At 41.4% G+C, this 18,816-nt stretch overlaps 1 protein-coding gene across 1 annotated transcript in view; it reads left to right on the top strand.

Annotated features, from left to right (window-relative positions):
• Positions 1-18,816, top strand: part of PDE6C (phosphodiesterase 6C) — a 138,870-nt gene that overhangs the window by 68,264 nt on the left and 51,790 nt on the right. Inside the window, exons 13-18 of the mRNA XM_073596026.1 lie at positions 4,608-4,715; positions 5,887-5,996; positions 6,078-6,165; positions 10,808-10,908; positions 14,532-14,639; positions 14,728-14,791. Coding sequence (XP_073452127.1) covers positions 4,608-4,715; positions 5,887-5,996; positions 6,078-6,165; positions 10,808-10,908; positions 14,532-14,639; positions 14,728-14,791 — 579 coding nt within the window. The remainder of the gene's footprint in view (positions 1-4,607; positions 4,716-5,886; positions 5,997-6,077; positions 6,166-10,807; positions 10,909-14,531; positions 14,640-14,727; positions 14,792-18,816) is intronic.

Raw genomic sequence — 18,816 nt, 5'->3', positions numbered from 1 at the left:
TGCCCCCTACAGCACCTCAAAGATGTGGCTTGCAGGACTTTTTTGGGCGTCCTGCCAGCGCACCGCTCCAGTGTGAAAACACTTTAAGCTTGATTCACACTAATCCGTTTTTTGATGCATTTTGCATTTTGCAGAAATGCAGGGAAGTTTTTTAACATGGGTTCCTAGGGAACATGTTCACATCAATGCATTTTTGTGCCCCTGCGTTTTTGGAAAGGGTAGGGGACTTTTTTCCCCGCAAAATGCAGCATTTTTCTTGTAATAGAATTCAATGGACTCACATCCAAAACGCAAGTACCGCGTTTTTTACCGCAATTTTACCATGATTTTGCTGCAATTTGCGTTTTTTATTTCTTTTTTTACACTGTATATAGCTGGTTGCTAAGGAGGGGACCGCATTGTCCTTAACAACCGATGAGTCATCAGCTGTCAGCTGACTACCCGCTCAATGTAAAAAAAAAAAGGGCTGACTGAAAAAAAAAAAAAAAGGTCCTTGGGTCTAGTATGGATTTGGAGGGGACCCCCATGCCAAAATTTTTAAAAATAATGGCGTGGGGGTCCCCCCAAAATCCATACCAGACCCTTATCCGAGCATGCAGCCCAGCAGGTCAGAAAAGGGAGGGGACGAGCGAGCGCCCCCCCCTCCTGAACCATACCAGGCCGCAGGCCCTCAACACAGGGGGATGAGTGCTTTGGGGCATGGGGGGCTCTGCTCCCCCCCACCCCAAAGCACCTTGCCCCCATGTTGATGGGGACAAGGGCCTCTTCCCGACAACCCTTTCCCGACAACCCTTTAACAAGGGGGCCCCCAGATCCCACCCCTTTGTGAATGAGTATGGGGTACATTGTACTCCTACCCATTCATTAAAAGAAAAGTAGTGTAGTGTTAAAAAATACAGTAGACAGTTTTTGACAAACCTTTTTATTCAAAATCTTCTTCTTCATCCTCCGGTCTTCTCCCGCATCTTCATCCTCCGGTCTTCTCCTTCTCCCCCTGCTTCTTCTTCCGCTCTTCTTCTGTCATCTTTGTCCGGTGTTCTTCTTCCTCTGCCGCCGCTCCCGCCGACGACCCCCCTCTGATGCTGCATCCCGCTGATCTGTCGGCGCCGATGTCCTGCACTTCCTTCATAACAATGGGGCGTGGTAATCAGATTACGTCATCCAGAGGCCACGCCCCTTGTGATATCACAAACCCATCATGCCCCGGGCGGTGACGTCACAAGGGGCACAGAGCCCCCCTGCCCCAAAGCACCCATCCCCCCATGTTGAGGGCATGTGGCCTGGTATGGTTCAGCGGGGGGGCGCTCGCTTGTCTCCGTCCTTTCCTGACCTGCCGGGCTGCATGCTCAGATAAGGGTCTGGTATGGATTTTGGGGGGGAAGTCCGCTGACAACTGATAACTCATCGGTAAGGACGCAGCGGCTGGCTTCCCGGCCCCCTCCTTAGCAACCAGCTATATACAGAGTAAAAAAAAAAAACGCAAAATGCAAATCGCAGCAAAAACGTGTGTCCAAAAACACGGCAAGCACCGCAAAACGCACTGCAGAAATGCTCAAAAGCAACATGCATAGATGTGCATTGAGCCTGACAGGCGCGATGCAGGTGCTATTTTTAGCGCTATAGCACCTCAGTGTGAAAGCAGCCTTAGAATAATGGTGAGACCTTTAGTTGTTTCCCTGTGGTACCTCTTTGTACCTCTGCCTTCTGACTTTATAAAGGCAGATTTCAGGTAATTGACACAACTGAAAAATATTTCTTGATTTTTGAGAAAGAATACGTGAACTAAAAATATGTGAACTAAATTGATTTATATGGTCGTTTAGAGTTATTTCATAGGTGTACAAGTGGAAAACCCCATGTAGGCAGTTGCCAACTGTTGGGCTGCACACTACCCCTTGTTGTTAATTTGTTCCCCTTATGAGGTACTCAGTTGGGGTGCCGGAAGTTGGTTATGAATTTTGATGAAAGAACTACTTTACATAGTATGAACTGGGCAGCCTAAGCCAGGATGAATTAGAGCTGTGTATGGAGGAATCTGTAAGAGACTGTTTGACTTTAATTCTGTATTTGCAAGAAGCTTCAAGAAAATGTTCTGCCTGGTCTGAAGTTCTTTAAAGAAAGGGGTATGTGCAAAGTGTGAAAAAGAACAAGATGAAGAGGAGCTGCAGAGAGAATGCTACCTAGAGTTAACAAGGGGTGAAGCTGAGAAGTGAAAAGCTATATTGCTGTTGCCATGAGTAACCAGAGTAGTGTTGGGTGCTATAGCTGTCAGCTAGCCAAAGAACAATGTGACTTGGCTGGGATGATGTTGTAACCTGGTGGTGAGGGAGTTTCTGGGCTTAACCCCCTCCCTAGCGTAGGTGCCCCATATATGGGATCGATTTCACAGCTCAGAACCCCCCACGGACCTCGCCTGTACTGCATGTCATGGGGAAGAGGAAGAGTGAGGATCCTTGGAGATACAGAAGCTCAGAAACAAGTAGAGAGTTTATGCATAATACTGTGAGAAGTCTCAAGTGTGTCACTGGGAGCAAGGTGACATGAAAGCTGAGCTGGAGGAGTGGGATACTGGCTTTGTGGTGTACTTTGTGGAAGAATTGTGGTACAGTTAAGCAAGTATGAAGTCGCTGAGAAGTGAACTGTGCACAAAGAGTTAATTGCACTGAGAGTTATGCTTGCTTCTAAGTTTAAAGTACCACCTTAATGCAGATTTATCATGACCGAAGTCTCCGTCTGCTCATACAGGCATTAGTGAGCGCTGTTCCAGTGTCTCTGATCAGGTGCGTTAAGCCCCGCACCTTGATGTCTAACAACTTGGTTATACCAGCATGAATATCACTGTTGAAGTACCGTATATACTCAAGTATAAGCCAACCCGAATATAAGCCGAGGCACCTAATTTTACCACAAAAAACTGGGAAAACTTATTGACTCAAGTATAAACCTAGGTTGAGAAATGCGCAGCTACTATAAGTGGAAAAGAGGGTCAACAATGCCCATTTGCAGCCTCACTGTGCCCATTTGCAGCCATAGGTCCCCCGAACTTCAAACTCGGTAGTTAAGGGTTCCTAGATGCCCCCCTAGCTGCAGTCAAAATTTGGGGTCTCTGGACCCAAAGGGTCCCGAAAAGACATTGCTGCAGATGGACACAGTTGACTGATTTTGGGGCCCTGTATCTCGGGGCCACTTGGAGCTAGGAACCCCACATTTGGTGTGCAAACGCAGTGGAACCAGCACTACAACAAATCAAAAGCTGGGGTTTCTAGCACCGAGTGGCCCCGAGATAAGGGGGCCCCAAAGTCAGTTCAGAAAATGTCAAGCACTTTTCTGCAGCAGACAATGACATTTTCTGAACCGAATTTGGGGCCCCGTATCTCGGGGCCAGTTGGTGCTAGGAACTCCAGCTTTGGATATGTTGTAGTGCTAGTTCCACTGGGTTTGCATACCACATATGGGGTTCCTAGCTCCAAGTGGCCCTGAGATACGGGGTGCCAAATTCGGTTTGGAAAATGTCATTCTCTGCTGCACAAAAGTGCTTGACTCAAGTATAAGCCGAGGAGGGCATTTTCAGCACAAAAAATGTGCTGAAAAACTCGGCTTATACTCGAGTATATACGGTAATTTGCATTTTCTCAGAGTTCCCAGCTTCTTACTTCTATGTTTTAATAAAATGCTAATGTTTTAATAAAATGCAAAGCTATATCACATTCAAGGTAGATTAGTGATACAGCAGTCAGTTCAGAGAAGAAGACCCCAACTGCTGAACATTATCTCCCAAGAAGTGGAATGTCCCTTAGAAACACAAAACTCTGCATTCTGACCCAAATGATTATGTTCATCGCTACTATGTTTTTAGTTTTTTTAAAGGCTTAATTCCAAATTAATTTTTGATGCTTCCAGCCAAATTTTTTTCAGGAAAAAGTTGCAAGTCTCCATTCAAAAGCCATTTTCCTAGACAATTTTTACAGCTACTTTTTTCTTGTTGTCTCCAGTTGTCCATTTCCACTAACAGACATAATATCTGTGACAGTATCCACAAACCAGTATGGAAAAGGAATTGCATTAGTGAAAAGTTTTTTTTTAGAGACAACTTGCAATAAATGTACTTTAAGACATAGCTTTATGACAGTGTAATTTGGTGGGCAGAAAATAAATGAATTGCTCTCATGTAAGTTCTGTTTTATTTATTGCCTAAATTAAAAGCATCAACCTATTCAACAATTCTTCACAAAGTACATGGGTGCATTCACATCAGTCCCTTTCCTCGCATTGTCACACCAATAATAAACATTTAATGGTTATTTGTCTCAGAAACCAGTTAATCTTGCAGTATTTTTTGGACTGTGGAGAAGAATAGGGCATATGAAGACACAAGAATCCATGGTCCATGAAAGCATTGCTCTTGGTGGGAACATTGGATACCAGCGCTACCACACTGCAGTGCTGAGCCACTGTGCTGTTATTGGTTTGTTTAATTTGGATGGAGAAAGACATTTTCCTAATATTGTTTTATCAAGCCATAACTAAGCTAAACATGATCATAAATGCAAACGTAACCCTGAAAGTCACATAAAAAGCTCATCTTTGGTGTACATTTCTGTTATTAGGTTTTGACAAGATGGATGTACACTGTGAGGAAAGGGTATCGGGACATCACCTACCACAACTGGCGACATGGGTTCAATGTTGGACAAACCATGTTCACACTGCTAATGGTATGTAATGTTTTAATTACAGTAGATTTGCCATCATAAAATCTTTTTTTCCAAAAATAGAAAATTACCTTTTCCATCATTATGCATGTAATTAACAATGACAAACAGACATCCCATTGATGTTTAGTTTGTATGTAAAAAAATAATAATCAAGGGTTTTGCTCAAAACACATGATTACTAGTGAATACAAAAAAAGGCTCATCACAGTCCGGGCTGGGTTTGCACACACAAATGCCCCACTGTCATAACAACATAGAGTATCTTTACTGTTCCTAAGTTCATCCTGTACAGTACGAACAACTATATGTACCATTTTCACTATAGATCCACTCTGGCATTTTTCTGTAAATGGACAAGGTACTGGACTTTTTGAAGGTCAATAAACTACCTAAAGACATTAGTTCTGAATCTGAAATTCAATGGCATACAGGAAACACAGCTTATTTTTCCGGGTGCTCTGGTTTGTTACTTAATGTCCAAAAACTAGCTAAAATGTTTTATTTTTTATTTTTTGCATGGTAAAGATTAAATACTTCTGTCAAGTTTATTTTTTGCTGTATGTGAGATTTTACCTCCCTTCTGATCTCAGCAAAACAAAAATGAGGGGAGTGGTTGTCAACAGTTCGTGTTTCCAGTAGAGAGATTTCTCATTACTTCTTGTCCCAAAAGCAAATTAGGTGAAACAAAGGTTCTATTACTTTTGCAAGATGTTCAAAGCTACAAAAAAAAAATTTGACTGGATTTGGGCTTTAAAATGTCCCAGTGATATGGCACTTGGGTAGACCACTCCCTTACCCACATAGAAATGCTAGAAAGGTAGTTAGATGTCATAGATACGAGTACAAAATTGCATAACCTGTCAGTTTAGAGCTGAATTTGTGAATAATCTCATGGGGCACTGACAGGAACCCCATTGAATGGTCTTGGGGGATTAATTGCAGTGGGAATTATCACTGTTGCTCTCTCCTTGCTAAGCTGGCACTATAAGTATCTTCTAGAATGCTTTCTTTCCCCTTCCCATAGTATAAACTTGAATGGGTTACCAAGCCAAGTGTACATGGATCAGCTGAAGCCTAATTATAATCACATCATGCATGCAAGCTTATCTGACCATAGGCCTGAACCTGTTTCCCCAACATGCTTAATGAAATGTCCATTCCTTTTCCAAAGACAGGTAAACTCAAGAAATATTTTTCCGATTTAGAAGCCTTTGCCATGGTGGCTGCTGCTTTCTGTCATGATATTGACCACCGAGGGACCAACAATTTGTACCAAATGAAGTAAGCAATCAAGTTCTCATATTTTTGTAGGCCTTCAGTTACATAATGCATACCGTAAATAACATGTACATTTGTCTTCAGATCCCAGGCTCATCTAGCCAAGCTACATGGGTCTTCAATACTAGAGAGACACCACTTAGAATTCAGCAAGACACTCTTAGAAGATGAGGTGGGTGTGTAATGTTGTTCTCTGAGTTGTCTACAGTCAAGAATATAAGAGATATACAATATGCAGATGTACAAGCACATCTGAAATACTCTTTTATTTTACTATTATTGACTTAAAATTAAAAAAAAATAAAATAAAAGATGTTAGAACCTATTTTATTTTAATATTCTTTATTGTTTGAATAAGCATAAAAACAGTACACTACAATACACACACACCTAGCACAGAGCCAAAACTGTGAGAAAACAAAAAACAAAAAAAGAAGGCACATGTTACAACTGGAGTAGCCAGTGTGATATGGCACCTTAACCCACATTGGTAACCTTACTCTCACTTACTACCCCCCCCCACTTTAGCCAATACCCCCCATTACAGAATTACAAAGGATACTGTCCCCTCAGCATAATAAAATAACACGCTTTGTGGAGCCTGCATATATATCAGCAAAGGAGTTCGAAGTAAGCAGTAGGTACCTGATAATCTGCAATTACAGTAGAATATGGTAACAATTATATTGCTAAAAGTTGCCTGCACAAGTTAAGTAAAATAGTATCTCATCAGTTACCCAGGTGTCAGCGGGGAGGTTATAATTCAGTGTTGACATGTCTGAGAGCCAACTATGCCAAACTTTCTCAAACATTTTGGGATATCCCCTGCTCTAATAGGTAGCAGAGCCTTGTTAACCAGACCCTTCCAAAACATTAAAAAAAGGGGCTTCAGATTTTTTCCACTGCAGTAAAACTGCCTTATTTGCATAAAATAAAGAGACAGTGAGAAGCTTCCTTTATGCCCTGAGAGGTGCTAGGTCTTCAACCAGTCCCAGTAGGCAGACTGATATTGTCAACAGTATAGGGGCCATAATATCATTGCGAGCTTGAGTGACCCCCCCTTCCAAAAATCCTGAACGTCAGAGCACTGCCAAAAAATATGGTCAAAGTCAGCTGGAGAAAATGTACAACACCAATACTCCGCCACATTATAGTTGTAGATACAAGCCAGCCTATCCAGTGTGTAATGGGCTCTGTGTAGTAGTTTAAAGCGGGGTTCCACCCAAATTTTGAACAATATCTGTATGTATTCTCTTCCTTGCCTAGATGCTGACATGCCGTTTAAAAAAATTTAAATCGCCGTAATTACCTTTTATTTTTCTATTCTTCTTTGCACTTCCTGGTTCTCCCGTGGGAGTAGGCCTGTTTCTAGCCTCTCCCAGACTCCTGGGAGCTAGTCTCAGGCTTCCCAGGATGCCACTGAGCATGTGCGGGAACGAGCGGTGAATGCTGGGAGCACAGCATTCACCACATCCAGGAAATAAATGCTTGTGGGCTTCAAATGCCCACAATGAAGATGGAAACCGCCTGCAGTGAATAATATAAGTTATTCTTTCCGACGAAATCTGACATAGGCGGACATATTACACACAATATGTGAGTATGTAATGCTGAGAAGAAAAGTTTGTGAATGAACTCAAAAAAAAAAAAAACGATCGATAGGTGGACCCCCGCTTTAAATTAGACAAGGTGATCCCTAGCTGACACCAGATTTTTGAAGGGATAATCCCACATATAGTCCTAATCATCACTTTTTTTTATTTATTTTTTAAAGAAAGGGATAAACTTAAAATGGTTGTAAAGGCTCACATGTTTTTTTTTTCCCTAAAATTAATAAACATTGTATTCTTACCTGTTCTGTGCAATGGTATTGCAAAAAACAGCCCATAATCTCTTATTCTGGGGTCCCTGGATGGCGCTCTCTGCTCTTCCTCTTCTGTGCCTACCCCATAGCAAGTTTGGCAGACACGCGGGCTCACTCCCAAGCCGGGCTGTGTGCTTCCATGGACACACACAGTGGAGCCAACACCAGTAGCCAATGACTCCCGCTGATGTATCTGTGTTCTGTGAATTCAGGGAGAGAGGAGAGGGGAGAGAGCTAATACAGACTGACACAGCGCTGGATTGAGTAAGAAATCAGGTAAGTATCGGGGGGGGGGGGCATATTGCTACTGGGACATTTTTTACCTTAATGCAGGGAATGCATTGAGGTAAAAAATGTTATGACTTTAAAACCACTTAAAGTGGAATCCAAAAATGTTTTTTTTTTTTTGTTTGGATAGTGTGGGGAAGCGTTAATCATTTTTTCAGATTTCTATTGCTGTCTGTGTCGCTACTGATGTGACAGCAATAAAAGCACTTTTTTTAGTAGAGTAAGGCTTGGTTCCCACCTATGCCATGTGCTTTTGATCCGTTTCTGCAGTGCTTTTTGCGGTGCATTTTTGGCACTTTTTTTACACGTTTTGCATATTTAGGCTCCAAATTGTTTTTGGGCAGATTAAAAAATGCAAAACATGGCACAAACGCACTACATGCTTTTCTGCAGCTTCTCCATTGAAGTCTATTGAACCAAAAAACTCACCGATTTGCGTTTAAAAAAAGTCCTTGACCCTTTCCAAAAACGCATCAGCTGAAAAAAGAATAGATGTGAGCGTGTCCCATAGGTAACCATGTTAAATGGACTGTAGTGCATTTCTGCAAAACAGTACAAAAAAAAATGCATAGGTGTGAACCAGGCCTTAGGAAGAGTTACAACTGTCATTTTTATTACTGTCACTGTAATTTATTAAAACTGGAGAGTGCAAAATCTGGTGCAGCTGTGCATGGTAGCCAATCAGCTTCTAGCGACAGCTTGTTCAATTAAGCTTTAACAAAAAAACTGGAAGCTGATTGGTTACTGTGCAGAGTTGCACCAGATTTTGCACTCTCCAGTTTTAGTAAGGCCCCTTTCACACGGGACGGATCCGTGTTGATCCGCCCCGTGTTTATCCGCTGCTCAGCGGGGATCGCTCCGCTTTCCCCAGCTGAGCAGGCAGATGACAGGGCGGGACCCGCACACTGTGCAGGGACCGCCCTGTCAGATCTCCGCTCTCCCCTATGAGGGGTCGGAGGAACACGGACCGTCTGTCCGTGTTCCTCCGATCCGCTCTGCAGATGGATAGAAAAATAGGATTTTCTTCCGTCCGCAGAATCGGACGAGAGCGGAGGCGGACGACATCGGGTGTCAGCGGATGTACATCCGCTGACACCCGCTATCCCATAGGGATGCATGTATGTCCGTATTTCATCCAAAAATGGATGGATGAAATACGGACATACGGTCCGCATGTGTGAAAGGGGCCTAAATCAATCTCTGTGTGTGATTCTGCCTACTTCCTGTTCTAATGAGCACAGAAAACAAGACAAACTTTACATCCCTTACATAGCCGAAAAGCCAAAAACATTTTATTGAGCATGACTTTAGATTATTTTGTCAACATCAGATCATATATAAAATAATATGTTTTAATTATTTCTGTACTGCATATTGCAGCTTTTTTCTTTGCGTATCATAGATGCATGCTACCAGTAAAGATTAAAGCACATTACTCCTCATTTCCCATTACTGATTGGTCGCACTGGGTTTAAGGGCTGTAATTCCTTGCTTTTTTTAATTCTCTTTTTATGTTCTTTTAACCACTTCAAAACCGCCCACCGCATATCTACTGTGGCAGGGTGGCTCTATTGCAGTACGTTGTTCCGTGCACTAGATACTGTGGGTGTGCGCGCTGCGCGGAGGGGGAGCTAATCCACGGGTCCGTTGGACTCGATGTCCGCTGGTCACCTGCGATCACTCCACAGAGAGACAGAATGGGGATCTGCCTATGTAAACAAGGCAGATCCCCGTTCTGACAGGGAAGTACACTGAGATCTTCTGTTCCTAGTAACCAGGAACAGTGATCTCTGTGTTCTTCCCGTCAGTCCAACCCCCACACAGTTATAAAACACTTGCAGGGAACACACTTAACCCTTTGATCGCCCCTGATGTTAACCCCTTCCTGCCAGTGTCATTTATACAGTGATCAGTGCATTTTTTTAGCACTGATCACTGTATTGGTGTCCCTGGTCCCCAAAAAGTGTCACTTAGGGTCAGATTTGTCCGCCGTAACGTTGTAGTCCCATAAAAATCGCTGATTGCTGATATTACCAGTAAAAACAATTAAAAAAATGAAATGTCCATAAATCTATCCCATGGTTTGTAGACGCTATAACGTTTGCGCAAATATGATATATATCAATATAAGCTTATTGGGATTTTTTTAACCAAAAATTTTTAGAAGAATACATATTGGCCTAAATTGATGAAGACATTTGTTTTTTTTTTACAGTTTTTTTTGGGATATGTATTATAGCAGAAAGTAAAAATTGTCGGCCTTTTTTTGTTTATAGCGCAAAAAAAAACAAACACAGAGGTGATCAAATACCACCAAAAGAAAGCTCTATTTATAGGGGAAAAAAAATCATAAATTTTGTTTGGGTACAGCGTCACACGCCCGCACAATTGTCACCACTTGTTATTAATGTACGAAAGGCCCATGCCACAGTAGTAATTCTGTCACTGGCAACAATTTGCCATTTACCCTCTCCATTGGTGTCACTCCCTCACTTCTTAAAGTAGTGAGATGATTTTGTCATTTACTAGCAATCAAAGTGTGACACTATTTTGGCCAAAGGAATGGCAAAGTCTTTTAGAAAAAGTGTCAGCTGTGTTCTGACTAGGGGTAGTATCGGCAATGTGACATGGACCTAAAACAACTTATTTTTTTGTCTTTCAGACTATAAACATCTTTCAGAATCTAAACAAGAGGCAGTTTGAAAATGTTATCCATTTGTTTGAGGTGGCGATCATAGCAACGGATCTGGCATTGTATTTTAAGTAAGTGCATATCACTACACATGTAAAATTGCAAATGCCAGTCACAAGTTGGCTGATTTTAATTCTGACACAGAGACATTTTTTTTTAAGGTAAGTGGTTTTACACTACTATAGAACTGTGATAACACTCATTATTTTTGCTAAAGAGCCTTGCAGACCTTGAATGCTGTTGCAGACCATGTTGTCAAATGCAGCAATTAAATTTTAATGTGAACCAAAAGAGAAAGATGTGTACCGCTCAGGCTGTAAGAGATGATGATCATGTGCCCACCGCTGGCCAGTCTCAGCTCCAAACGATAATGCGATGAAGGATGTGTCTCGAAAGCTGCACTTCAAAGCAAACCAATAAATGTTGAGGTGAATGTCAGTCTTAGCCTGGGCTCCTGCCAGGCCATGCCCCCAACTCGTTTCGCTCCGCCCCTCGAAGCTTAATCATGGGGGATCATGATTAAGTTCCGAGTGTTGATGAAGAGCAAGCATGAATTTGCTAGTGTAAAGTGACCAAACTATTGTCATTATAGCTTATCTAGTCTCTATGGGAATTACGAACCTAATGCTGAATTTCCCCCATCATCTCATTTCCTTTACGATTTATAACTTTATACCCTACTGTAATGTACTTAATCACATATCTTCATCTGTTTAAACAAAATATAGAGATACTGTACATGTCTAAAGGCTCATTACCCTCAAGAATGCTCAATAATAAGTGAAACCTATTGGGTTGTGTTACCTGCTAATTCCTTATATCTCTTGGAAACTCCAGCCATGAGATCTCCCTTTTTTTGTTTCCAGGTCATCTTTGTTTGTTCCCACTCCTTTGTTTTATTTTCCATAATCTAAAATAATAAAAAAAATAACACTGGGCCCCCCTAATAATGGGCACAGTGTGGTTTCACCCATTGGGTCCTTCATCACTACTGTGTCCTGTAATGATGTAGGGGGAACAGTTTGAGACGCAGAGGGCATGAGGGAAACAGGCACCTTGGAATCACTGCAGTGTGTAGCACTTCTGCCTTGCAGGTTCTTGGTCCTGGCCAAGACGCTATCTGCATAGAATTTGAATTTTCTCCCTGTGCTTTAATGAGTTTCATTTGTATATTCAAGTGTCTCATCCCTCCCCCGGACTGGGACATTGTATTCTGACAGAAGGACTGACTGATGTCAGAATACACTGATCAGCGACAGCAGCTACCGATCGACAAAAGGTCTCCAGCAGGGACAGCCACACGCTGGTCTAAACTTAGATTTCAATCAGTGCATGGCCAACTCCTTCTCCTCCTTTCCCTCAATTTTTATTTACTTGGTTTTGTGCTCACAGCTTTTGCCTTTTGAAGCTCTGCAGAGTTCCCCTTTTTCTCCTGTTACTGGTCCGGGTTGGCTCTTTAGCAGCGATCCTGTGGTGTGTCTTTGGAATGTTTTCACCATTGCTCAAGAAACATTTATCTCTCTGTGTCTTACAATACCACGATCAACAATTGTATACTTCTGCCTATGGCAACTCATCAGCACATAGGCATTCTGTTCCAATGTACTGTAACTTTATCTGGAGTCCCTGAGCTCATGTTGTATGCCTTTGTTTTTATCTCAATACAATCTTTGGGTAACAGAAACTAATGCTAGGTCTACATTGTACAAGATATGAGCTATGAGGAGGGGAAGCTTCAGGGTATCACATGGCTTTATTCATTAGCACCTAGACAAAATGAGCTTAGTTCAGGAAAGGGTGTTGGGGGGGGGGGGGGGGGTAGAGCAAGTGCCCCAGCGTACTGCAACAGTCTGAATCCAATCTTTAAGAGGAGTTTAAAGTGGAACCAATATAGAAAAAAGGACTAGAATTCCGCGCTTAGGACAAAACCGGTATGCAGCCTCCCCTGGATCACACCTCCCTAAGGAGGGTGAGATATAAAAGTTTTAAAAAGAGTAGGGGTAAGTGGCGCTCCCTAAGAAGGGGTACCCTGTATGGGTGTACGTCAAAAACACCTAAACGTGTGGTGCTAAAACCATGTGAGACCTAAACCTCATATTTATATATATGTGAAACAAAACTAATGAAAATAAAAATATATATATCTCAATACCTTTTCAAATAAACATAGTAACATTACACATTATTGAGAATTGGGTACAAAAGTGACATAAATATTCTATTTAGCAGTGAGAGAAAATGTGACCATCAAAATCTTCCCTTACTAGCCCACAGTAGATACATAGGTATACAGAAAAATCAAACAGAAAAATATAAAAACGTATAATAATGAGTCCACGTGATAAGTGTCCACTCCAATAAAGGTAAAAGACAATATTATATGGAATACACCACATCAGATGTATATATGAGCAAAAAACCCATAGAAAATATAAATATAAAATGAAAAATATTATGAACTATAAATGAAAGTGAAGCTCCAGATTGGCAAAGTGTTCATAAAAAAATGCGTGACTCTTGTGCTTAATCAATATCCGGTGACTTCTGTGATCCCCCTCAAGGGTCCCCACTCACTGGCTCCTGGTACCCCTGCAGGGGTAGTAGGCATGTAACAGCAAGATGAAGGGCTTTCCAGGTCCAATGCGGGCGTCCACACGTATCCTCTATGCAACCCAGCTCCAAGCATTAGGTAGTACACCGGCTTCTTGCGTCACAGCCTCATAGAAAAAAACATGGCTTCCATAGTGTAGTAGTTTCAAAAGGCTTTATTAAAAGGCTTAATTAAAAACTGTATAAAACAATTGTTCCTCCCCAAAAAGGGGCAGCCAAGAAAACACACTACACCGTAAGTGGATAGCATAGGCTAAGGAGCTATGAAAAAAGCCGGCTAATCGGCGTGCGCCTCAGCTGCGCTCCAAGCTCCCTGTCACTTCTGGGTATGACGTAAGTGCGTGGCTCCGACTTACGCGTTTCATCATCGACGTCAAATGACGCCTTTGACAACGTCGATGACTTTGACAGAACCAAAGTCCCCTATTCTTTACAGCCAAATAAGCTGTATCTTAACCTCTATTTGATCTCCAGTTGCCATGGTGATGCACATGTGATTACTGTGACACCAGCCATTTGATGGCTTGACAGTTCAGTTGAGAACACAAGCAACTGTGACAGTTATACTTCATAGCATGCCCTGAATGCATTTATTTTGGGAAACTGTTAGATCAATGAGTTTAGTTCCACTTTAAATCAGGCTCTCTTTGCAGGCCGGCAGAACTCAGTTCTGGGAAATTCGTTCTTAGATTTTCCCTTGGAACATACAGTGCATCTAGAAAGTATTCACAGTGCTTCACTTTTTCCACATTTTGTTATGTTACAGCCTTAGTATTCACAGTATATCTGTGAATACTTTCCGGGTGCAATGTACACCATGGAATTCATTGCATAATTATTAATCAGTCCTCAGTAAACATCAACACTGCAAAGACTTATAAGATAGTGGCAACGAATACTTGACACCCAGAATAATTACATCAACAGGGGAGACCAGCATTTGCTGTGTGAAGGGAAAATGGCTCCTAATACATAAAGAAGTTGCAATTCATGTACAGGAGTCAATTGTAGCCTTTCTAGACCTGTAACTATCCTCCATCATTTAGGTTGAATACTATAACACTCCTGTCTGTTTGTCTCACAGGAAAAGAACGATGTTTCAAAAAATTGTCGATGCGGCCGAACAGATGCAATCAGAAGCCGAAGTGATAAAATATATTATCGCTGACCCAACGAAAAAAGAGATAATCATGTGAGTTCAACAATCAAATGTCCCGGAGAAAAAAGGTTATTTAGCTCTGTAGTTTGTATAAGAATGTAATCTATTTGTTTTACTGCAGGGCCATGATGATGACAGGATGTGACTTGTCTGCTATCACTAAGCCATGGGAGGTGCAGAGTCAGGTGTGTTAAGTAAGCCACCTTCACGTAGAAGTTAAATGAGGAAAAGCTTCGATACAGACAAATATTTTGGCATCTTGAGAAATTCTTGCCAGCTAATTGGAACACTTTATATAAAAATAATTCTTATTGCTGCAATTTATTTCTCTGTTTCTGTACAATGCCAATCATTCATTCTTTATAACTTGTGGGTACCGCACTTAGGTAAGGCTAGGCTGCTGCCTCCCCTAGGAGCTCCACTAATGAAGCACCAAAAATGATGTGTATATGGGCAGGGGTGGGTGGTGCTGCCTATCACCTGGAGAGTGACCTTCAGTGATTGCTTCCAGTTGAAAGTGCAAGTGCTAATCGGACCACTATGTGGTGTAAACTGAGATTAGATTACATGTGATATTATGTACCACTATCTGTCCCCTTTGATACCACGAGAGGGAAAAAAATGGGAATTGTTTGTGCAAATTAGTCTCAAAAAACCCGTGTTAACCACAAAACGACCGGCGCGTGCTGATGTACCTCGGCAGAATGGCACGGACAGGCAAATGGGCGTACCTGTACGTCCCTTTGAATTTGCTGATGTGCCATCACGTGTGCACCGCCGGCGGCAAGTGCCCATCGTGAGCTCCACGGACTCGATGTCCACTGGGATACCCGCAATCGTCTCACGGAGAGGAAGAACGGGGAGATGCTAATGTAAACAAGCATTTCCCCGTTCTGCCTAGTGACACTGTCACTGATCACGCTCCCTGTGATCGGGAGCTATGATCAGTGATGTGTCACACACAGCTCCTCCCCCTCACAGTTAGAATCACTCCCTAGGACACACTTAACCCTTCCCTAGCCCCCTTGTGGTTAACCCCTTCAATGCCAGTGTCACTTTTACAGTAATCAGTGCACTGATCGCTGTAAAAATGACAATGGTCCCAAAAATTTGTCAAAATTGTCCGATCTGTCCGCCATAATGTCACAGTCATGATATAAATCGCAGATTGCCGCCATTACTAGTAAAAAAAATATGAATAAAAATGCCATAAAACTATCCCCTATTTTGTAGATGTCATAACTTTTGCGCAAACCAATCAATTAACGCTTATTGCGATTTTTTTTTAACCAAAAATATGTAGAAGAATACGTATTGGCCTAAACTGAGGAAAAAAACATTTTTTTATATATTTTTTGGGGATATTTATTATAGCAAAAAGTAAATAATATTGCTTTTTTTTCAAAATTGTCGCTCTTTTTTTGTTTATAGCGCAAAAAATAAAAACCGCAGAGGTGATCAAATACCACCAAAAGAAAGCTTTATTTGTGGGAAAAAAAGGACGTCTATTTTGTTTGGGAGCCGTGTCGCACGACCGCGCAATTGTCAGTTAAAGTGACGCAGTGCCGAATCGCAAAAAGTGCTCTGGTCTTTTGCCAGCCAAATGATCCGGGGCTTAAGTGGTTAAAGTGCTCATACAAATGGTAACTTGAACCTCCACACCTATATGTAAAACTGCATATAACATTCAAAAATCCATTAAGTGGTGATAAATAAAGTGAAAATAAACTTAAATATCTTGTAAATTCATTAATGAATTAGTTGGATAAAGCCTTTTGTGAAAAACAATCATAATAAATAAATAATAAATAATTTACAATAATAAATAATAAATTCAATCTGTTGTGTTAGTTGCATATGAGACAGTCCAAAGTGACTTGTGCAAATTCCTGTGTAAACAGCATGAGGTGACGTTCGTGCTCACCGGATTCTCATGGTGAGTGGGGAACTGAAGGGGGAGCACGAACGTCACCTCATGCTGTTTACACAGGAATTGGCACAAGTCACTTTGGACTGTTTCATATGCAACTAACACAACAGATTGAATTTATATAATTTATGATTGTTTTGCACAAAAGGCTTTATCTAACTAATTCATTGATGAATTGATATTTAAGTTTATTTTCAGTTTATTTCTCACCACTTAATGGATTTTTGAATGTTATATACACTTTTACATATACGTGTGGGGGTTCAAGTTGCCATTTGTATGAACACTTTAACACGGGGGGGGGGGGGGGGTTAGACTAATTTGCAATTCATGGTATCGAAGGGGACAGATAGTAGTAGTACATAATATCACATGTAATGTAATCTCACTTTGCACCACATTGTGGTCTGATTAGCACTTGCACTTTCAACTGGAAGTCATCGCTGGAGGTCACTCTCCAGGTTATAGGCAGCACCACCCACCCCTGCCCATATACACATAATCATTAATTCTTGCTTTATTTAAAGGATAACTCTACTTTCATGGGAAAAAATAGCAAATATAAAAAGTATACTATATACAATTGCTACACAAACCATATTGTAATTGAATTGTATTAAAAAACTACCTTTCCTTTTCAATCCGCAACACTGTCATTTTCTATAAAATTTGAGGCAATATGGCAGCCTGGAGGCGCTCTGTACACCTCTGGTGTATAGAATGCCTCCAGAAATGCCATTTCCTGTTTGTGTGATTGGGTCACTGATTTTCCCAGAAGTCTGCACTAAGATACAAGTAAACCTTTAGACTTCTTCTAATTTTTATTTTTGGTGAGATACTCCCACTGGGTTAATTACTAGGTAAAATGGTTGTAAAGCAGTGGTTCTCAACTCCTGTCCTCAGGACCCACTAACAGGCCAGATTTTAAGTATTACTTTGGGTGAGGTATGGACTCACCTATATTCTAAGGGAAGAACTAGTATGTATTTAAGGATTTATAATATCAGCTTGATTTTTCTCCTTACAACTATACATGTATGGAAATGATATAATGTCTGATGATGTTTGAAATGTAATGCTGATTTGTTAAATAAAAGCAATTTCTATTAAAAAAAAGTATTACTTTGTGGAGATGCAGACTAGAATACTGCAATCACCGAGCAGCAAATGATATCACCTGTGATGTATTTCAGGTATCTTGCAAACCTGTCCTGTTAGTGGGTCCTGAGGATGGGAGTTGAGAACCACTGTTGTAAAGGTTCAAGATTTTGAAGGTAAAAAACCTTCGCTGTGCAGCAGTCCCCCCAGCCCCCCCAATACTTACCTGAGCCCCGTCTAGATCCAGCAATGTGCAGGAGAGCCTCGGCTCTCCGTGGACTCTACCTCCTTATTGGCTGAGACAGCAGCAGGAGCCATTGTCAATCACAGCCAGTGAGCCAATGAGAGAGAGGGGGTGGGGCAAGCGGTGGCCCTGTGTGTAAATAGACACACACAACCACGGCTCAGGAGCAAGCCTGCTTGGGTGCCCCTATTGCAAGCTGCTTGCTCTGGGGGCACTCGGCAGGAGGGAGTGGCCAGGAGTGCCAGCGAGGGACCCGAGAAAAGGAGTATTGGGGCTGCTCTGTGCAAAACTATTGCACAGAGCAGGTGAGTGTGACATGTTTGTTATTTAAAAAAAAAGAAAGCCTTTAACCACCTCAATACAGGGCACTTTCACCCCCTTCCAACCCAGACCAATTTTCAGATTTCAGTGCTCTCACACATTGAATAAGAATTACTCAAGCATGCAACACTGTGCGCAAATTACATTTTTATAATTTTTTTCACACAAATAGAGCTTTCTTTTGGTGGTATTTAATCACCACTGGGGTTTTTATTTCTTGCTCTGCTTTTGAAAAAAGACTGAAAATTTGGGGGAAAAAAATGCGTTTTTCTTAGTTTCTGTTATAAAATTTTGCAAATAAGTAATTTTTCTTTATAAACTTTGACCAGTCTACAAGCTATAGTACCAATCCTTGAAAATTGATCACACCTGATGTAATGACGGCCTATCTCATTTCTTGGGGCCCTAATATGTCAAAACAGTACAAATACCCCATCAAAATGTACAGTACAGTACAAATACCCCATCAAAATCAAAATGACCCCTTATTTGGAAAGTACACCGTCCTAGTATTTTAGTAAGAGGCATGACAAGTTTTTTGAAGTTGTAATTTTTTTCCCACAATTCTTTGGAAAATGCATAGGCATACTTGTGACTACACCCCAAAACACATTCTG

This window comes from Aquarana catesbeiana, linkage group LG08, assembly GCF_042186555.1.
Source record: "Aquarana catesbeiana isolate 2022-GZ linkage group LG08, ASM4218655v1, whole genome shotgun sequence".
In the NCBI taxonomy this organism is placed as follows: domain Eukaryota; kingdom Metazoa; phylum Chordata; class Amphibia; order Anura; family Ranidae; genus Aquarana; species Aquarana catesbeiana.
Note: the sequence above shows the minus strand (reverse complement) of the source record. Positions and strands in the feature narration are given on the sequence as shown.